Raw genomic sequence first — 23,839 nt, forward strand, 5'->3', positions numbered from 1 at the left:
AATTGGTATCTTGGGATATTCTCGCATAAAGAAACAATCTAGATAGGTCACAAGTCTGAGAAAAACCGTTAAGAGCCTTAATTTTGGTTATGCAATTGACGTCATGTACTATGTTAGAGTAGTAGAGGGCATGTATTGATTACAAACGGGAGTGACGTCAGACCACCTTCTAAGAAATTCTAGCTTAGATTTACATAAGTAAGTGTATTGATTATAGAGGGGAGTGACGTCAGGCCTATGTTTTCTAAGAATTCATGTAAGAACCTAGATCTAAAAAATCGACTATGCTTGGAATATGTTACGATAAATCGCAGATTAAGGTTTCCTTTAGGGTGAGCAAGTTATTATTTCTTCTAGAGTTTATTACATTTAATAAGGTTTCCTGATAATTGTAATTGTATCAGTGCATGGTTGCCGATACACAAAGGAACCTTCAGAAACTACTTGACATTTTAGGGGATTATTTGGAGAGAAAAAAATTAGAACTTAATATGGTTAAAACCGTAGTGTTAGTATTCCCTAAATGTCGTAGACTTGAGAAGGATGATTGGTTGTTGAATGGGCTATTAGGTATCCATGGAAAAGTAAAATTGCATTTTAGGTTACTGTTAAAGCACCAGAACAGTTAAAATAAAATATGCTGTTTCAATAGATTAACGGGTTTTTTAAATTGAATGTGCTAATAGGTTGTGGAATAAGCTTTTTAGGTATCCTTGCAAAAGTACCATCGCCTTATTGGTTACTGTTAAAGCACCAAGAACAGTGAAAATAAAATCTGTTGTTCGAATGGGTTAATGGGCTGTTTAATTAAATGTTCTCTCTCTGTCGTAACTCTGCTCTGAATGATCTTAATTGGTGATTGAATAATAGGGATGAAAAACAGCTCGATAATATTCTTAATTTTATTTGGATTGTATGAAAGTGATAAAAAGGGTTAAACCGCGTACCAGTTAAGGCAAGTCTGAGGGGGTGGCAACTCTTACAAAACTTAATTTGAATTTGGAATAACATCATTGGTATCAATCTATGGAAACAGTTAGCGATGACAAGAAGATTTTGTGACTTAACTTGGCTTTAATTCTTGGCTGTGTTCTGTATAATACACAAATACCAATTTACCTAGCTTATGAATTTACTTAGCTTTCACTTCTCGGACGTGGTTGCCATAATACACAAGTACATATTGAAGGATGGGGGTAATGTATAATATTCTTTAGCAATGGAGTATACTAAAAAAGTTGAAACTAATAAAGTTCTAGATGCCAAGAAAAGAATTTTAATATAGAAATTCAGGACAATCCATAAAAATCCTCAGACATCAACTAGTGAGACGGTTATGGATTTGAACTATCAAGGACCACAACCATCAATAACTCTAACCACCAAGTACCTCAACCTCCAAGGGCTCCCTCTCCTCAACCTCCAAGTAGCCCCCTCCCTCCAACTTTTTATCAAAATTACATGAAATATGCTTGCGGCTTGCCAATATAAAATATGGTTTAGCATTGGAGTAGGCTAAAAAGTTGAAACTAATACTCGTAGGCACCAAGATGAACTTGTGACTTGACCTAGCTTTAATTCTCGGCTGTGTTCTGTATAAATCACAAGTACCATTTGAGCAGTGTTGCCAACATAAAATATGCTTTGGCATTGGAGTATGCTAAAAAGTTGAAACCAAAAGAACTATGGGCGCAAAGAAAAGATCAAGTTGACTCGCCACAGTTTTTACTTCTTGGTTGTAATTACTAAATTGGACAAGTACATAATATTGGATGTGAGCGGTATATAATATTCTTTAGAAATGAAATATACTAAAAAGTTGAAACAGATAAAGTGCTAGATGCCAAGAAAAGAATTTTATTAATGAAATTCAAAGCAATCCTTAGAAATCAACTGGTGAGATGATTATGGATTTGAACCATCAAGGACCACAACCACTAAGGACCTCAACCTCCAAGGGCCCCCTCTCCCCAGCCTACAAGGAACCCCCTCCCTCCAACTTTTTGGGGCCCCATTCCCCTTTTTTTAAGTTTTTTTTTAATTTTTTTTTAACATGGTATTTTTTTCAATTTTTTTACGGTTCTTAAAATGAAAGGAAATAAACTTGCAACTTAAATTATTCAAATTTAACGTTCTCGGATTTCAAAATGAGAATGATATAGATATGTTAGTCGTGACTTTTACTATTAGAAAAATAATGTTGGTAGTAGCACTTTTTTTTGGACTGAATTTTTTTTGGACTTAAAACATTATTCAACTGTTTTTAAGTATCTAAAAATGACATGAAATATGCTTGCGGCTGTACCAATCTTACTCTATGCTTGCTCAAACACACGGTGAGAGACTGCAAAAAGTTAGGTTTATTTGTGCTCTCTCACTATACGCGTGTGTCTGAGCGAGTTTGCTGCCATCTATAACTATAGGCGTAAAGATGGCGGCAGTTCAGGTAGTGAAAAGGTCTCACCTCTCCCTATGTCTCCTTGTGTTTGAGAAGTTCATTTTGGAATTTTTTTCGTTATTATGGACTAGACCTGGTTCTTTATAATATCTTTATCATAAAAAAAAGTTAGGTTTATTTAAGCTCACAGTTGAACATTTCTTCACTTCTTTGAGAAAACTCAGAATTAAAGTGGGACTTTATCTTCATGGAGAATATTCAGAACTGAACTGTAACTTCTATTCTATCTTCCACGGAAAAAAAACTTAAAATCAGAACTTGAAATTTTTTTCATGTCTTTGAGAAAATTTAGAACTGAAGTGGAACATTTTTTTATTTTCGCTGAAAAAATTAGAATTGATCTGTAACTTTTTTCTTTTCTTTGAGAAAATTCAGAAAAGAACTTTTTCATAATTTCTTGAATGAAATTTTTGTATTGTGTATCTAAGAGGTGAATTCAAGAAAGAGTTTGTTACTTACTTACAATTTTTTCATAGTTTCTTGAAAGAAATTTCTGTATTGTACATCCAACACGTGAATTCAAGAAATATTTTTCTACCTGCTTGAAAATTGCTTATAATTTATTGGATGGAATTTTTGAATGGTGTATTCAAGAAGTGAATTCTACAAAGGGTTTTTTACGCACTTACAGTTTTTTTAATTTGTTGAATAAAATTTCTGTATTGTATATCCAAGAGAATTCAAGAGAGAGTTTGTTACTTACAATTTTCTCATAATTTCTTGAATGAAATTTCTGTATCGTGTATCCAAGAGGTGAATTCAAGAAAGAGTTTATTACTTACTTACGATTTTTTCATAATTTCTTGAATGAAATGTCTGTATTGTGTATCCAAGAGGTGAACTCAAATAAGAGTTTGTTACTTACATAAAATTTTTTCTTAATTTCTTGAATGAAATTTCAATATTGTTTATCCAAGAGGTGAATTCAATAAAAGTTTGTTTCTTACTTACAATTTTATCATAATATCTTGAATGAAATTTATGTATTGTGTATCCAAGAGGTGAATTCAAGAAAGAGTTTGTAACTTACTTACATTTTTTTATAATTTCTTGAATGGAGTTTCTGTATTGTGTATCTAAGAGGTGAATTCAAGAAAGAGTAGGTTACTTACTTACAATTTTTTCATATTTTCTTGAATGAAATGTCTGTATTGTGTATTCAAGAGGTGAATTCAAGCAAGAGTTTGTTACTTAATTACATTTTTTTCATAATTTCTTGAATGAGATTTCTGTATTGTGTATCCAAGAGGCGAATTCAAGAAAGAGTTCGTTACTTACTTACAATTTTTTCATACTTTCTTGAATGAAATATCTGTATTGTGTATCCAAGAGGTAAATTCAAGAAAGAGTTTTCGACTTACTTACAATTCTTTCTTAATTTCTTGAATGAAATTTCTGTATTGTGTATCCAAGAGGTGTATTCAAGAAATAGTTTTTTACTTACTTACATTTTTTTCATAATCTTTCGAATGAAATGTCTGTATTGTGTATCCAAGAGGCAAATTCAGGAACGAGTTTGTTACTTACTAACCATTTTTTCATAATTTATCGAATGAAATTTCTGTATTGTGCATCCAAGAGGTAAATTCAAGAAAGAGTTTTCGACTTACTTACAATTTTTTAATAATTTCTTGAATGAAATTTCTGTATTGTGTATCGAAGAGGTGAACTCAAATAAGAGTTTGCTATTTACTTACAATTTTTTCATAAATTCTTGAATAAAATTTCTGTATTATGTATCCAAGAGGTAAATTGAAGAAAGAATTTGTTACTTACTTACAATTTTTCAATAATTTCTTGAATTAAATTCTGTTTTGTGCATCCAAGCGATGAATTCAAGAAAGAGATGGCTACTTCCTTACCACTTTTTCATAATCTCATGAATGAAATTTCTTTATTGCGCTTACAACAGGTAAATTCAAGAAAGTTTGTTCCTTAATTACACTTTTTTCATAATTTCTTGAATGAAATTCCTGTATTGTGTATACAAGAGGTGAATTCAAGAATGAGTTTAGCATTTACTCACAATTTTTTCATAATTTCTTGAATGAAATTTCTGTACTATATATCCAAGAGGTGAATTCAAGAAAGAGTTTGTTACTTACTTACAACTTTGTCATAATTTCTTGAATGAAATTTCTGTACTATGTATACAAGAGATGAATTCAAGGAAGAGTTTGTTCCTTACTAACAATTTTTCATAATTTCTTGATTGAAATTTCTGTATCGTGTATCCAAGAGAAGAATTCAAGAAAGAGTTGGTTACTTGCTTACATTTTTTCATAATTTCTCGAATGAAATGTCTGTACTGTGTATCCAAGAGGCGAATTCAACAAGGAGTTTGTTACTTACTTACAACTTTTTCATAATTTCTTGAATGAAATTTCTGTATTGTGTATCCAAGAGGTGAATTCAAGGAAGAGTTTGTTACTTACTTAAAATTTTTTCATAATTTCTTGAATGAAATGTCTGTATTGTGTGTCCAAGAGGTGAATTCAAGAAAGAGTTTGTTACTTACTTACAATTTTTTCTTAATTTCTTGAATGAAATTTCTGTATTGTGTATCCCAGAGGTGAATTCAAAAGAGAGTTTGTTACTTACAATTTTTTCATAATTTCTTGATTGAAATTTCGGTATCGTGTATCCAAGAGGTGAATTCAAGAAAGAGTTTATTACTTACTTACGATTTTTTCATAATTTCTTGAATGAAATGTCTGTATTGTGTATCCAAGAGGTGAACTCAAATAAGAGTTTGTTACTTACATAAAATTTTTCTTAATTTCTTGAATGAAATTTCAATATTGTTTATCCAAGAGGTGAATTCAATAAAAGTTTGTTTCTTACTTACAATTTTATCATAATATCTTGAATGAAATTTATGTATTGTGTATCCAAGAGGTGAATTCAAGAAAGAGTTTGTAACTTACTTACATTTTTTTATAATTTCTTGAATGGAGTTTCTGTATTGTGTATCCAAGAGGCGAATTCACGAGAGTAGGTTACTTAATTACTATTTTTTCATAATTTCTTGAATGAAATTTCTGTATTGTGTATCCAAGAGGTGAATTCAAGAAAGAATTTGTTACTTAATTACATTTTATTATAATTTCTTGAATGAAATGTCTGTATTGTGAATCCAAGAGGTGAATTGAAGAAAGAGTTTGTTACTTACTAACAATTTTTTCATACTTTCTTGAATGAAATATCTGTATTGTGTATCCAAGAGGTAAATTCAAGAAAGAGTTTTCGACTTACTTACAATTCTTTCTTAATTTCTTGAATGAAATTTCTGTATTGTGTATCCAAGAGGTGTATTCAAGAAAGAGTTTGTTACTTATTTACATTTTTTTCATAATTTCCTGAATGAAATTTCTGTATTGTGTATCCAAGAGGCGAATTCAAGAAAGAGTTTGTTACTTACTAACAATTTTTTCATAATTTCTTGAATGAAATTTCTGTATTGTGTATCCAAGAGGTAAATTCAAGAAAGAGTTTTCGACTTACTTACAATTTTTTAATAATTTCTTGAATGAAATTTCTGTATTGTGTATCGAAGAGGTGAACTCAAATAAGAGTTTGCTATTTACTTACAATTTTTTCTTAATTTCTTGAATAAAATGTCTGTATTGTGTATCCCACAGGTGAATTCAACAAAGAGTTTGTTCGTTAATGACGATTTCTTATAATTTCATTAATTAGATTTTTAATTTGTGTACCCAAAGGGCGAATTCAAGAAAGAGTTTTTTTTCTTCTTACAATTTTGTCATAGCTTATCGGCTGAAATGTCTGTATTGCATGCACAAAGAGAGTAATTCAAAAAAGGTTGTTCCTTAATTACACTTTTTTCATAATTTCTTGAATGAAATTCCTGTATTGTGTATACAAGAGGTGAATTCAAGAATGAGTTTAGCATTTACTCACAATTTTTTCATAATTTCTTGAATGAAATTTCTGTATTATATATCCAAGAGGTGAATTCAAGAAAGAGTTTGTTACTTACTTACAACTTTGTCATAATTTCTTGAATGAAATTTCTGTACTATGTATACAAGAGATGAATTCAAGGAAGAGTTTGTTCCTTACTAACAATTTTTCATAATTTCTTGATTGAAATTTCTGTATCGTGTATCCAAGAGAAGAATTCAAGAAAGAGTTGGTTACTTGCTTACATTTTTTCATAATTTCTCGAATGAAATGTCTGTACTGTGTATCCAAGAGGCGAATTCAACAAGGAGTTTGTTACTTACTTACAACTTTTTCATAATTTCTTGAATGAAATTTCTGTAATATGTATACAAGAGATGAATTCAAGAAAGAGTTTGTTACTTACTTAAAATTTTTTCATAATTTCTTGAATGAAATGTCTGTATTGTGTGTCCAAGAGGTGAATTCAAGAAAGAGTTTGTTACTTGCTTACATTTTATCATAATTTCTCGAATAAAATGTCTGTATTGTGCATCCAAGAGGTGAATTCAAGAAAGAGTTTTTTACATGCTTACAATTTTTTCTAATTCTTGAATGAAATTTCTGTATTGTGTGTCCAAGAGGCGAATTCAAGGAGTTTGTTACTTACTTACAATTTTTTTTTATAATTTCCTGAATGAAATTTCTGTATTGTGTATTCAAGAGGCGAATTCAAGAAAGAGTTTGTTACTTACTTACAATTTTTTCATAATTTCTTGAATGAAATTTCTGTATTGTGTATACGAGAGTGAATTCAAGAAAGAGTTTGTTACCTACAATTGTCATAATTTCCTGAATGAAATTTCTGTATTGTGTATCCAAGAGATGAATTCAAGAAAGAGTTTGTTACTTGCTTACAATGTTTTCATAACTTCTTGAGTGTCATGTCCGTATTGTGTATCCAAGAGGCAAATTCAAGAAAGAGTTTGTTACTTACTTACAATTTTTTCATAGTGTCTTGAATGAAATTTCTGTATTCTGTTTCCAAGAGGCGAATTTAAGAAAGATTTTGTTACTTACTTACAATTTTTTCATAATTTCTTGAATAAAATTTCTGTATTGTGTATTCAAGAGGTAAATTCAAGAAAGGGTTTGTTACTTACTAAAAATTTTCATAATTTCTTGCATGAAATTTCATTATTGTGTATCCAAAAGGTGAATTCAAGAAAGAATTTGTTACTTCCTTACAATTTTTTCATAATTTCTTGAATGAAATGTCTGTATTGTGTATCCAAGAGTCGAATTCAAGAAATAGTTTGTTACTTACTTACAATTTTTTTCATATTTCTTGAATGAAATTTCTGTATTGTGTATCCAAGAGGTGAATTCAAGAAAGAGTTTGTTACTTACTTATAATTTTTTCATAGTTTCTTGAGAAATTTCTGGATTGTGTATCCAAGAGGCGAATTCAAAAAAGAATTTGTTACTTACTTACATTTTTTTCAAAGATAATTTCTTAAACCACATTGGCCTGACATCACATAAAGAAAGAAAAACGAGCAAAAATGGGGTTTTTATAGGCCAAATGAAGATACTGAAAAAACAAAGCGAATATTTCGAGAGGACAAACGCCTCTCTTCTTCAGCGCGAAACGAAACGATGTATCAATAAAAGCCAAAAATTAAAAGAATTAAAACCAACTACCTAACAACCATAAAAGCGAGTTATTCGCCAATATCCGCAATTTGCACAAAATCCAAAAAATATGAACTGCCATGCTAGTATCCGTCGATGGCAGTTCATATTTTTTGGATTTTGTGCAAATCGCGGATATTGGCGAATAACTCGCTTTTATGGTTGTTAGGTAGTTGGTTTTAATTCTTTTAATTTTTGGCTTTTATTGATACATCGTTTCGTTTCGCGCTGAAGAAGAGAGGCGTTTGTCCTCTCGAAATATTCGCTTCGTTTTTTCAGTATCTTCATTTGGCCTATAAAAACCCCATTTTTGCTCGTTTTTCTTTCTTTATGTACATTTTTTTTCATAATTTCTTGAATGAAATTTCTGTATTTTGTATCCAAGAGGTGAATTCAAGAAAGAGGTTGTTACTTACTTACAAATTTTTCATAATTTCTTGAATGAAATTCCTGTATTGTGTATCCAAGAAAGAGTTTGTTACTAACTTACAATTTTTTCATAATTTCTTTAATGAAATTTCTGTATTGTGCATCCAAGAGACGAATTCAAGAAAGAGTTTGTTACTTACGATTTTTTCATAATTTCTTGATTGAAATTTCTGTATTGTGTATCCAAAAGCTGAATTCAAGAAAGAGTTTGTTACGTACTTACAATTTTTTCATAATCTCTTGAACAAAATTTCTGTGTTGTGTATCCAAAAGGTAAATTTAAGTAAGAGTTTGTTACTTACTTACAATTTTTTTCATAGTCCCTTGAATGAAACTTCTGTATTGTGTATCCAAGAGGTGAATTCAAGAAAGAGTTTGTTACTTACAACGTTTTCATAATTTCTTGAATGAAATGTCTGTATTGTGTATCCAAGAGGCGAATTCAAGAAAGAGTTTGATATGACTTTATTGAAAATCAAATATTATTAATAAAATCAGATGTATTTTGTTGTTCCTGTTTCTGAAAACTGAAAACTCTCTCTCTGCCTGTGTGTCTGGACAGGTGTTTGCTTGTCTGTGGAGATTGTTTAGAATTAATCAGCTCATCTCTCTCAGACTTTAGTAAAAGTTCTTTTAGCCTATTTCATTTTCTAATACATCCCCTATTAGCCTGCTAGTAGTAGTATCTATATTTCTGAAAATTCCTTTTCTTACATCTCCAGCTTTTTAATAGATATTCTAAACGTTTGACGTTCTAGCATACCCTAAAAATAAAAATCGCGTAACAAAGTAATATATAATATATTTTTAATGAAATAATGACATGTAGAATATTAATATAAAAATATGTTTCATACATTATTATACATTATAAACATCATTGAACAACTTTGGATATTTTGAATCTTTTCCATAAATAATTCAACATGTTTTCTCTCGATACTATAGTTACTCTATTCTCTTAGTTCGTAACCAGTAGAATAATCATTATTCCATGTTGAGTCATACACAATTTTTAATTGGGGGTCATTCACATGTTAAATATGCATTTCATCTTTGGTATTATTAGGTTCATTGACTATATTGTCAATAGTAGTAATAATGTTCATTTGCGCTTGATTTTCCATCAACTCACCCTTATATTCATTAGTGATATTGTCTACAAATACCCCTTTTATTTTGCTAGTGATTTTGCTGTCTATTATCACATTATTTTTACACAGATAACAGTTCTGGCACGTAGGCAAGACATGATTTGTGACATTAGTGCAGGAGTATACCTGTCTTCTTCTTCTTGTCTTCTTTAAATGTTAATACAGGAAAGATGACGATAGGATGTATCAACAGGTAATGTGTTACCAGCAACAGTAGCAAGGAGCTATCCCCTATCATCAACGATTTTTTTCATGTTTTCATTCTCTTTGAGCACTAACTTCTCTGGTAATGACACTCTCGCATATCCACCATTTACACGATTGAAATTCTTGGGTACTCCAAAGGAATTTAACTCAACACTGTCATGACAACGTACGCATACATTTCCAATAAGATCTCCACTAATACTTGTTTCATAGTTCATATATATCGCTTTGTCAGCATTCAAAGCAACGATGACTTTATCATGTGTACAGACTTTCCTCGAATAATTCATTTTCACTTTTTTTTAATATGATGCAGGTATTTATCACTCCAATGTGTGGAAAATTACTGATTTAATACATGCAATAAACTAGGTAGTGTCGATAACCTGCCATAGAGTACCACTGGGAAAGACGTGTCGTGTCTATGAGCAAGCAAGGAGTACGATTGGTACAGCCGCAAACATATTTCATTTCATTTTAAGATACGTAAAAAAAAAATAAAAAGTTGAATAATTTTCTGTCCAAAAATATCAGTCCAAAAATAAAGTGCTACTACAAACAATATTTTTCTAATAGTAAAAGTCACGACTAACATTTCTATATCATTCTCATTTTGAATTTGGAAAATATTAAATGTAATTTTTTTATGTTTTAAGTATGTTTCATGTCATTCTAAGACATTTAAAAAAAAAGTTTAAAAAATTACCATGTTAAAAAAAAGTTCGAAAAAATAAACTAAAAAAAAAGTAGAAAAATTGGGGGATGAGGCCCCAAAAAGTTGGAAGGAGGGGGCCTCTTGTAGGTTGGGCAGAGGGGGCCCTTGGAGGTTGAGGTCCTTGGTGAGTAGGTTCATTGGTGGTTGCGATCCTTGATGGTTCAAATCCATAATAATACCACTAGTTGATTTCTAAGGATTTCTAAGGATTGTTCTGAATTTCTTTATTAAAATTCTTTTCTTAGCATCTACAACCTTATTAGTTTCAACTTTTTAGCATACTCCAATGCTAAAGAATATTTCATGTCGCCCATATTCCACATTATGTACTTGTCTATTATAGCTACCACAGCCAAGACGTGAAAGCTAAGTCAAGTCACGTGATCTTTTCTCGGCACCTACGGCTCTATTAGTTTCAAGTTTTTAGCATACTCCAATGCTAAATCATATTTTATAATGACAACACTGCTCAAATGGTGCTTGTGCATTATACAGAACACAGCCGAGAATTAAACTAGGTCAAGTCACAAGGTCATCTTGGCGCCTACGACTCTATTAGTTTCAACTTTTTAGCCAACTTTTAGTTTCAACTTTTTATTCCAATGCTAAAGCATATTTTATATTAGCAAGCCGCAAGCATATTTCATGTCATTTTGAGAAAAAGTTGGATGGAGGGGGCTACTTGGAGTTTGGGGATAGGGAGCTCCTGGAGGCTGAGATCCTTGGTGGTTAGAGTCATTGATGGTTGTGGTCTTTGATGGTCTTTGGCTATCTCAAAACTTTGATTGGATGTGTTTAAGGAAATGGTGGGCGTGAGAGGGGGGTTAGTCACCCTTCACTCACTTTCGACTATTAAAAAGGGCACTAGCCCTTTCAATTTCAAATCGAATGAGCCCTTTTTGAAGTTTCTACAACATCACTTTATACAAAAAACCATGTATGCCCTCAGGGTGTAACTTACAACCCTCACCCTGAGGGCTGTGGGGGGGGGGGGGGGGTTGTCATCCTCAAAGACCAAATTTCCAAGACTTTCAACTACATTGAACAAAATGGCTATCTAAAAAATTTGATTGAATATGTTTGGGGAAAAGGTGGGCGTGAGTGGGGTTAGTTGCCCTCCAATCACTTTTGACTATTAAAAAGGGCGCTAACCTTTTGAATTTCCAATTCAATAAGCCCTTTCTCAAGTTTCGACGACAAAGCTTTCAATAAAAACCTTATATTCCCCCAGGGCATAACTTATAACCCTTGCCCTGAAGACTGGGGGGGGGCGTGTCCTCCTCAAAAACATAATTTCTATTTGGAAATCAACTACGCTGAACAAAATGGCTATCTGAAATTTTTATGGATCTGTGGGGGGGGCTGGGGGGCGGGGAAGGTGTTAGTTGCCTTCCAATCACTTCCGACTATTAAAAAGGGCACTAGCCATTCCAATTTTGAATCGAATGAGCCCTTTTCCAAGTTTCTACGACAACTCCTTCGATACGAAGTGCCCTGGTCTAAAGGAAAAAAAATAGATTGATAAATAATACATTGTGCCTCATTCTTTATTCATTCTTTACTTAGGCAGCACGATTGCGCTGCCTATGATAGGAAGAAAGACGACGGTGACGGCAACGTTCTTCAGTTCTGGAGACACAATTGCGATGAAAGTGCGCACGTTGCCGCGCTTGCCAGCAAGTTATTGTCTATTCCTGTGACTAATGTGACAGTAAAAAGACTATTTTTGGTGGTAGGCCTAATAGTAACTATGATAGCGACTTAGAAGAGAGATGGTCTCAGTCCACACAGATTGGATAAGTTGATTCTCATTCACGATAACTATAGCCACATCCCGCAGTTCCAATATACTTATGAAGTTTGCCTGAAGGAATTTTTTTTTTCGACTCGCACTAATATTCCACGATATATGATGAATTTTGTGATACGGTATTCAAAGCTTTGTATACAGTAGTTATATTTATATATATATATATATATATATATATATATATATATATATATATATATATATATATATATATATATATATATATATATATATATATATATATATATATATATATATATATATATATATATATATATATATATATATATATATATATATATATATATATATATATATATATATATATATATATATATATATATATATATATATATATATATATATATATATATATATATTATATATATATATATATATATATATATATATATATATATATATATATATATATATATATATATATATATATATATATATATATATATATATATATATATATATATATATATATATATATATATATATATATATATCATTTATTTATTACCCGTCAAAAAAAAGGTACAAAAGACGGAGTATCACTAAAAAAGAAAAAAGACACACAAAAAACAAATTATAACGCATAATCGAACAAATTACAAAGACGAGAAACCAAAACTCAGTTATACACTGCACTGCAGGTATGCAAGAAATTTTACTTTTTAAACTCCCGAGTACTGAAGAAACATAAGCAATATGATTGATAACTTTAATTCAACTAACCTAACTTACAGCAAAATACTTGATAACTTCAATTCATAATCAACGGACTAAATCAACTAGTCTAAATATGATACGAGACGGTAAAAAGACTAAATATGATAAGAGATGTGCAAATAAAATTAAATGGACAGGGATTTACTGCCTTAGCAAACGGTACCAAGGGTGGGAAGAGACTTTCTCGTTGTACCGTTTAATTTGTTCAATTATAGCTACCGTTGGGTCCGCAATTTTAAAATTTTTAAAAAGGCGCGAATTTCTTGTCCACGGCGGGAGCCGTAACAAGAACTTCGCATACTTAAAAAACGTGGATCTGAGCTTTCTTTTCTCTGGCTCGGGAAAAATTCCCCAAAATGTGCTTATATACAGGACATGGGGAAGGGATGCTGCGTTATAAAGTCGAGCCAGAATTAAACGTTTGTAACGAATTTTAGATGAGACTACTCTACTGTAAGCAAAAGCCAGGCGTTTACGGAGATGATCAATAAGAAGGGAGCGGGTAGTTTTTAGATCCTTTCCAATTGGTAAACCAAGGTAAATAATTTTCGAGACAGGGGCTACAGACAGTTCTCCCAGCCTCAGAGACGAGACCTCTTCTTGGCGCCAGTTGAACAGAAGAATATCCAACTTCTGTGGGTTAAATTCAAGACCAATGCGACTGTAATTTGACTACAGACCTTTGCAGCATTAATAAGGCCAACATGATGTTGAATATCCATTAAATCAATATTTTTCCATCAAGAATTTTTATAATATACTTTTACCAATAAAATTAGTCGAAATAACAATCACTATTCCTAAATCAGCTTCAAATTATGATTCTTCCTCAGTTGGCAGTTACTTTTTAGATTTGTTTTTAAATCGGTTACTATTGGCTGGAGTTCGGTCTTCACTTTTCTTATATAGTTTATTTTATAAAATAATAAAGAAGAAAAAGTTAATTGCTCCAACATCGTATGGGACAATTTTAACGCATTTTTATTACGTCTTAGACACCATAAATTGAATGGTATATTTATATTAGAAGTTACCACGGTCCAGTGGAGATGGTCTCGTCCTTCAGCTAAGAGGGATTTGAGATCAAAGTACTATGTGGTAACGATCGATTTTAAATGATATTTCCTTGAAAATTCATATGTATGTAAGTAGATTAAGGCAATATGAGGGATATTTGATTTCAAATATCAATAAAGTGATATTTGAAATCATTATGGAACATGTCAGTGGCAGATTGCAGTTCAATAGTAAAGTTTCCAAATCGATGACCGTTTATTTGCAGTAATAGATTGGAATTTTTTAGTTTCGTAATTACTAAATCGTTTTTCATGCTGATAACTTGACTTTCATTTTCTATAGGATATATTTCTGAAATAAAATAACACGTCACAATAAATAAGTATATTTTCTGTCGTCACGTGTTACCTACACGTTCAAGATAGTTTTTCGATTTGTTTCTTTTTGTGTTTTAAAAACTATGCGGTCCAAAAATAATAATATTCTTTGAGATGTTTTTTTGCATTTTAGAAATTTTCTTATCCTTGCTGATACTTCTAAGTAATGTATCTTAAATTTGTATCTTAATTTGTATGTAACTATTGTATCTTAATATCAATAGATATATCAAAAGAATTGGATTTTTATGCTGATTTTAAATATATAAGCTTCATCAAGCTCAATCTTACCCATCAAAGGTTACGTGCCTGAGAACATTTGCCTTATTTTCGAAAAAAAAGGGAAACACAATCCCTAAGAGTCATAGAATCACACCATCAGATTCAGCGTATCAGAGAACCATACTGTAGATTGGACCTGCCCTAGCCTCAACTTCTATAAAGAAAATTTACTGTCCCTTGGCTTGAACAGCAATTGAAATCTCTTGGCTTAACATAAAAGAGAATGAATGAATCCAACCAGCAAATGCAAAAAGTATAAAACAACGTATGAGGTAGCGATGAACAAAATGAAGCCTATTAAGATCTAAGACTAGGAAACAAAACGCGTCAAGTGGCAGGAATATTTTAATTATCATCGAACTGCCAATGAAAATGTTGCACAACGAAACCTGCGATTAGAAGACAAATTAAAGTACAATTGTGGTTGCAGCTGTAGCTGCAGTTAAGTAAGGGACGAAAATGTTTCTTAGCGACAAAAACAATTTTCCTTTCATAGTTTCCTTTATAGGATATTTAGACAAAGTGGCACTAATTGTGCACTTTGTGTTTTGATGGGACACCATCTTAGAAGCTTTGAGTTATTCATTCGTGTTTGCTTAAACAATTACAATAATTTCTAGGCGACAGCCATGGTTTCTTAGGATTCTTTTTCCTTAACAGTGATCGATCCATCATACAAGTCTTTGTCATTATCAAAATCAGCATACCATAAAATCTTTGAAAACTCATATTTATTCATCCGTGAGATCGACCAAATTATTGTAATTGTTTAAGCAAACACGAATGAATATGCCTTTATAATCATGAAGCATGAAGTTATGCCAAAATTACAAATGGAAAATTCAAAGGTTTAAATAATATTAAATATTTGTTCTTCTTTTTCATGAAAGGCAGCAAGAGGTTAAATAATATTAAAAATATCCTATGAGAACTCATAAAACTTTATCTATTATCATAAATATTTTAATGCAAATTATATTATCGCAAATATATGTAATCGTTTCTTTAGGGGGAGGGGGGGGGGGCAATAACTTGGAGCAAAAATTATTATATTGCCCATGCCTCTTGACTCTCCTGATGTGGATTCCTCTTGCCTCCCTCCCTAATTTTGTTGAAGCTAAGCTTCTGATGAAATTGATGTTCGAGGTCTGATCAAGTGCGATACACTTTCCAGAAAAAGTTCATTATTCTGCTGCTAATTAATTTTTTCCTAACACAACATAAATACGTTCAGAGACACAACATAAGGTAAAATTAAGAAATTTAAGATTCTATGCAGAACTCGATTCTTCTTAGCACTGCCTACGCTACGGAAATGGAGAGGAGAAGTTTAGTTGATAATTTATTGAATGTCAAACAACAACCCTATGACGAACTATTGCCCTATGACGATTCCCTCTTACTCGTCATAGATGAGAAAACCTTCTTCATATCCTTTATTATAAAATCTCCAAGTCTTAATAGAAAAAGTAGTGATTATGTTTACTTTCAGATTTTTGCTCTTACAATATTCTTGTAATATATCCTTTATCAAATCCTTTGACACCCCAGTTTTGATAACGGCTATTAAGTTTTGATAACGACTATATTAAGCTTTGATAAGAAGATTTAGTTGAAGTTTAGTATTAGATATCATACAGCAACCCTAGGACGAATTATTGCCCTATGACGATTCCCTCTTACTCGTTATATGTATTAACCGAAAAGTTGGCAGTTCAAGGCCAACCGGGGTCGATTTCTTTTAGTTTGTAATTCAGATATCAATAGAACCATGATACCGATGATACTTACAAAATTCCCATTTACAGCATCGATCTTTTATGTAACTAACTACCGCTGCAACCAGGATTACAAACAGGAAAAACCCTACGGATTTTTCTTTTTTTGGAATAGTAAGAGACGAGCCTCAAAGAATCCAGCAGGAAATCAATTCCAATATATACAATAGTTTGTTCTTCTAAGGATCGTCTTTTAATATAATATTCCAATGATCGTATTTTAATGTAACACCAGGGGCTGATTTCTTTTAGCTTGTAATTCAGCTATCATTGAAACCATGATACTAATGATACTTAAAAAATTCCCATTTAAAGTATCGACCTTTTATGTAAATTCCAATGATCGTCTTTTAATGAAAGATCTCTGTAAAAACTTTGATTTTGTTTTAAATATGAAAGTCAGTATTCATTTTTGGCACTATTCGTAATATTCACAGAGTTATGGGAGGCAGCGGTGCCGAGCGGTCTAAGATACTGGAGTAGGTCATCAGTCTTTCCAGAGGCGTGGGTTCGAATCCCACCGCTGCCAACATTTTATACTAAAGCGAACAAATTACTTTTCTGACTCTTAAATTTTAATCTTATTTTAGTTACTAAGGGCTGAAGGTGGTTACAAACACTGGAATATTGGAATTGTAAAAGATGACCTGGCTACAACCTATCATTATGACGTAATTGATCCATCTTGAACATGAAATATGTAGTTTCTCATAGAAAAATTAATTTTTTTTTTAATTATTTGTTTTAATTATAAAAGGTTTTTAACCACATTAATTTCATTTAAAATGAGCCTTTGAACAACTCTCTACGATGTTCCAGTGCCAGGCTGTCTGTGGAAGAAAAAAAAGAAAAGAGAAAAAAAAGATGCCGTTTAGGCAGAATGCTGTAGAAGCTGCCACTTTTCTTGATTTTCAAGCCAATATATTTCCCTTGTTGTTCAATCCAAGGGACAGAAAGTTTCCTATATAGGGGTTTAATCGATTCTTATCGTGTACTTTTTATTCTGATCTGATTCAATTTTTAGGAGTTATGGGTTATTGTATTTCTTAACATTGGACGTGATCGTCTCTTACTAGGCTGCTATCGACCGCTGCAGCCCGAATTTTCTATTTAAAAATAAGATATTATTTATTTTACAATTTTTATTAGTGACGTGGTGGCGGAAGTGGCTATCACGATAGGCTGTTAACCAAAAGGTTAGCGGTTCAAGCCCACCTGGCGTCGATTTCTTTTAGTTTGTAATTCAGCTATTATTAGAATCATGATACAGTTGATTCTTATAAAATTTCCATTTATAGTATCGATCCTTTATAGAAAATAAAATAAAATTATCTTGTCGACAGATAAACGTGTATAAATATTGCATTCACTTATTTACGCCATATAAGCTTATAACCTATATACGATTATAACGTCATTCATGAAGCTTATACATGAAAATACAGTTTTTTGTCAAATTGATTCTATTTTTAAATTTTTTTTTTAATTACAACAGAAACTAGATGTACGAATTTCCTTTAAAATGAGCCCTTATACAGCTCTCTACGATTTTCCAGTGCCCAGCTAGCTGAGGAGGAAAAAAAACGGAAAGAAAAAAAGATGCCGTATGTGGAGAATATCGCGCTTAGAGCCAATTTTCTTGATTTTCAAGCCAATAGATTTTCCTCGTTATTCAAGCCAAGGGACGGTAAGTTTCTTATATATAGGGTTTTCGACAAGGCGGTTCTAATATTGTCCTTCTTGTTTTGATCTGAATCTATTTTCAGGAGTTATAGGTTACTTTAGTTTTTACTATTGGGCGTGATAGTCTCTTACTAAAAGATAGAAGATGTTGGAGGGAATTTTTAATATATTGACTTTAAATATAACTTAACAAGCCTATACTATAGTTAAGTGACTATAAAAGTTGGTACAGGCAAGAGTTCGTTCTTTATAATACTTTATGTAAAACAGGAACAAGCCTATGGCTGTTTCTTAATTGGAATAGTAAGAGAAAACCTGGCTACAACCTACGATTATGACCTCATTGATCAATCTTTAACATGACCTTATAATATTATTTTAGTTACTATGGGCTGGAAGTTTGTTCTTTGCTATATAACAAGGGATAGAAAGTTTCCTATATAAGGGTTTTGGACAAGCCGGTTCTAATGATATACTTTTTGTTTTGATATGATTCTTTTTTTTAAGGAGTTATGAGTTTTTATATTTCTTAACTTTGGACGTGATCGTCTCTTACTAGGTTGCTAGCTACCGCTGCAACCCGGATACGATTATGACGTCATTGATCAATCTCTAACATGAAATATGCAGTTTTTAGTGGAAAAATTGATTCTAATTTAAAAATAATTTGTTTTAATTAGAAAAGGTTCTTAACCCCATTAATTTCCTTTTAAATGAGCCATTGAACAACTCTCTACGGTATTCCAGTGCCAAGCTATCTGTGGAAGAAAAAAAAAGAAAGAAAGAAAAAAGATGCCGTTTAGGCAGAATGCTGTAGTAGCTATAACTTTTCTTGATTTTTAAGCCAAAATATTTCCCTTGCTGTTCAAGCCAAGGAATATAAAGTTTCCTTTATAGGGGTTTCGGACAAGGCGGTTCTAATGGTGTACTTTTTGTTTTGATCTGACTTTTTTTTAGGAGTTATGGGTTTTTCTATTTCTTAACATTTGAAGTGATCGTCTCTTACTAGGTTGCTGGCTACCGCAGCAACCCGGATTATGATGATTAAATACCTGCGATTATGACGCCATTCATCAATCTTGAACATCAAAATGAATTTTTTTTGTAAAAAAATGATTTTATATTACAAATAATCTTTTTTAATTACAAAAGTATTTAACCCCATCAATTTCCTTTAAAACCAGCCATTAAACAACTCTCTAGGATGTTCCAATGCCCCGCTATCTGAGGAAAAGAAGAAGAAAAAAAATTCCGTATATGCAGAATATCGTGGTTGTAGCCATTTTTCTTGATTTTTAACCAGTATATTTCCCTTGTTGTTCAAGCCAAGGGACTATAAGTTTTCTATATAGGGGTTTTGGACAAGGCGGTTCAAATAGTGCACTTCATTTTTTGATCTGATTCTAGTTTTAGGAGTTATGACCTATTTCATTTTTTACTATGGGGCGTGATCGTCTCTTACTGGGGTGCTAGCTACCGCTGCAACCCAGATGTCGAAAGATAAACGTGTTTAAATGTTGCATTCACTTATTACGTCATATATGGTTACAACCTACGATTATGACGTCATTCCTCAAGCTTGTATATGAAATTGCAGTTGTTTTTTTTTAGTCGATTCTATTTTAAAACTAATTTCTTTTTAATTACAAAAGGCACTAGATATAGCAATTTCGTTTAAAATGAGCCATGACACAGCTCTCTGTGATTTTCCAGTGCCGAACTTGCCGAGGATAAAAAAAAGGAAAACAAAAGATGCCGTGGATAAAGAATGATGCAGTTCGAGCCACTTTTCTTGTTTTTCAAGCTAACATATTTTCTTTGTTGTTCAAGCCAAGAGACTGTAAGTATCCTATATAGGACTTTCGTCAAGGCGGTTCTAGTAGTGAACTTTGTGTTTCGATTTGACACCCTTTTGAGGAGGTTAAGGGTTATTGTATTTCATAGTATGGGACCTGATCATCTCTTACTAGGTTGCTAGCTACCGCTGCAACTCGGATTTGAAGACTTTAAATATTTTTTCCTGTTTATATATAATTTTTTTCTTTTCTTTTTTCAAGTAGTTTGTTTCACGAATGGAATTATTCACGAGAACTCTGAAGTTGATCATGATTAAGCCAAAGCATAGCATAGACAGAAAATGTACAAACAAACTTAGTTCGAAGTGATGACACCTGGTCAAAAGGGCGAACCAACCCATTCTTTACTTAGAGAGGGGTCAACAGCCATTTCATGTGCAGGTTAATCTATGTCCATTTTGAGTTTTACTATCATTTGTTAGTTTAAAAAAAAAATTTTCTTTTTCTCTTTCATCATCTGATGACGCTATTCTTTGTGTCAAAGTTTAATACTAAAAATTTAGTAGTTTTTTTCTTTTTTCAGGGGGTTTGTTTTGTGAAGGGAATCAGCCGAGAAGACTTTTCAAGTTCTTCAATAATCTGAAAACATTACTGTCAAAGATTAAGATTTCATATTTTTTTTCAACGGTTTCGTTTTATTGAGAGGATCAGTCGGGATTTTAAATTGATTATTGCAAAACCAAGCCAAAAAATTGATTGATAATATACAAAAAAAAAACTTACTTCGAAAAGTGATTACACCTGGTCTGAAATGGGCACCAACCCATTCTCTATTTATTTCAGATTCAGTGAAGACTTCGGCTCCAGCCCAGGGTTGATATTCCAGCTTTTCAGACATAACATATTCGTACTTTACACCCTTGTCTTCCTTCAAAGAAGAACAAACAATAAACAAATGCTATCAATAGTAGCATCGAAAAATAATCGTTAAATACCAATGTTAAGAAATAAAAATCAATAAAAATCAAGAAATTTCGATGACTGTCAATATCTAAATCGATAACTATAAATCGAAAATGTAATTTTATGCCTACATTACATATTCGTAATCGCTTGTCTTCCCAAATAGAAAAACGAATAATAAACAAATATTATAGACAAACCGATAAATATATTGCCTTTCCTGTGTTCCTTAAGACGAAGTACATAAAAATAATCCATATAAAGGGGGATAGAACACAACCCTGCTTAACACCTGATTGTATTAAATCAGGAGTTAAGCAGGGTTGTTCTCTATCCCCCTTTATATGGATTATTTTGATGGACAGGAAAGGCAATGGGAGACCACTGAATCAAATGGGAAGGAATAAGTCTCCTGAACTTAGATTATGCTGATGATATAAGCATCCTAGAGGGAAAGTGTGAGCAAAATGAATAAACTTTTAGAGGTTTTGCAAGTTCAGGGTGCTAGAATAGCTTTTAAAATTAATGATAAGAAGACTTAGTCACTAAGGCTAGGAATAAGTGAAGATGAAAAGGTAACGTTGGATAACGAAACGATCGACAGGTGGGCAGCTTCTCTTACCATGGTAGTATTATTAGAAGAGATGTTGTGAGCAGTGAAGATGTTAAAAGTAGAATAGCCAAAGCTCAGGGTGTTTTTTCACAGTTAAAAAAAGTTTGGAAGAATAGGAAGATAAGTCTGCAAACCAAAATTCGAATATTGGTAGCAACAGTGATGACAGTAGTCAAAAATGGCTCTGAAGCATGGGCGCTTCGAAAAGCAGATGAAAATTCGCTGGATGTTTTCCAGAGAAATTCCTTAAGGATTCTTCTGGGCACCCGGCTGACACACCATATTTCAAACAATAGGCTGTACAAAAAATATGGTTTAATACCACTCTCTAGGACTATAATGAAAGAAAGGTTGAAATGACTAGGGCACGTTCTGCAGTTGAAAGATGACAGACTGCCAAAGATTGTCCTTTTCGGCCAACCGTCTAGGGCTAAACAGAAGGCAGGTCGTCCTCGTCTGGGGTGGGAGGACGTCATAAAGAAAGATTTGAAGAAAATGGGAACTTCGTGGGAGGGTTTAAAAAGGGAGGCTTTGAATAGATTGGGATGGAAGAGGAGCGTGTGTAGCTGTGTTGGCATCAGGCGGCTTGGCGCTGCGGTGAGTTGTTAGTAGTAGTAGTAGTAGTAGATCAACATACCGATAAATAATCGAAAAACATCGATATCGAGAACCAAAAATTTAGAAATATGGATTTGAAATCGAGATGTATCGACAATTATTGATAAATAAATCAATAAATATAAATCGATAAATATAATGTTAAGCTGACATACCATTTCCGACCTTCCTTCCTTGTCTACCTAAACAACAAAAAATGTTTTCGTGTCCAAAATTTATATTTGCAATTTACGTGGATACACCTTGTTTGACAAAAAAGTAAGACAAAGTATGTGGAATGTATAGCATGCCAGCATTTTGCCAAAGAGGTATAGATTGGAAATGAAAATTTAATTCGTTTTAACCTTAGCAGGAACATGCTTGAACAGAAGGATTTCAGTGGGGACATTTCAGTGGGGAATGGAAAGGAAGAAGTTCTATCCGGCCATCCTTAAAATCCTGATACAGTAGCACTTGCCAGTTTTAATGCCACAATGCCACTTTTAAGATCAGCAAGCATATGCCTGAATAAAAGGATTTCAATGGGGAAATTTCAGTAGGAGATAAAAAGGAAGAAGTTGTATCCACTCATCCTTAAAATCTTGATACAATGGTGGTCGATCCATCCATCAAGAAAAGGCATTAAGACCTTTTTTGTACTGTGGTCTTTCACCTTGGTAAAGATGAGACAACACTGTTCGTTTGAGGAATAAACCCAACATTATATGCTCTATTAAGATATAATAGTCCAAGAATGTTATTAAGATTTAATTATGTTTAAGGCATTTTTGGAGAAATTTTCGTAGTTATTTGCATGTGTTCTCGCTCTGTAGTGAAAAACAGGTATTAAATCCGATTTTGGATTATTAAAACGAATTTTTGAATGTTTAGCTTGTTAAAATAGCATATGATCAGATTCTTGGTTATCACAATTAAACTTACAGTTTAACTCGCATATATAATCGCAACTATAATCACAATTAAACTTAACCAAATTTTGTGGTTAGTAAGATAAGATAAGATATTTATTTCAAAAAGATCACTACTACAAGCCCACAAAGGGCCGAATTCGGACTTCGGAGTCGACAATATAAATGGTTGCACTAAAACTGGCAAAAATGGAAAAAACAACAATGAAACAAGAAAATCATAATGAGCAAGCATTTAACAGTCAATAATTAAAACTGTAGAAAGTCAATTAAAAAGTTAAAAAGATAAAAACTGGTCAAACTAAACTTACACAAATACGAATCAGAAAAAGAATTAGAACGGACATAAAAAAAGGAAGGGGGGAGAGCATATACACAGCTTTGTGTATAAGCGAATATACACAAAAAAAAAGAGCGAGACATAAATGCATATAAAGTAAAAGGGACACTAAGAAAGTGTCAATAGTTCAACTACAGTAAGTCAATAAAAGAGTTAAAAAAATAAAAACTGGTCAAGAAGGGGGAGGGGGAGGGGACAAAAATAAATAAATAAACCCCCCCAAAAAAGAACGAAAAATAAAATATATCAAAATTAAAAGGGGAACTGAAAAAAAAGGGGGGGGACAAGCAAATGAGTGCAAGAGCCTGGGCTGCACCATCAGCTAATAAACAAAAAAGAGGGGAAAAAAGAAACC

At 32.3% G+C, this 23,839-nt stretch overlaps 1 protein-coding gene across 1 annotated transcript in view; it reads right to left on the reverse strand.

Moving 5' to 3' along the window:
• The window catches only part of LOC148949229 (uncharacterized), a 128,867-nt gene that overhangs the window by 47,700 nt on the left and 57,328 nt on the right, over window positions 1-23,839 (reverse strand). The window contains exon 7 of the mRNA XM_089092878.1: window positions 20,826-20,970. Within this exon, the coding sequence (XP_088949004.1) occupies window positions 20,826-20,970 (145 nt within the window). The remainder of the gene's footprint in view (window positions 1-20,825; window positions 20,971-23,839) is intronic.

Source organism: Artemia sp. Qi Xiang Cuo, chromosome 8 (assembly GCF_049724085.1).
Source record: "Artemia sp. Qi Xiang Cuo chromosome 8, ASM4972408v1, whole genome shotgun sequence".
Taxonomy (NCBI): domain Eukaryota; kingdom Metazoa; phylum Arthropoda; class Branchiopoda; order Anostraca; family Artemiidae; genus Artemia; species Artemia sp. Qi Xiang Cuo.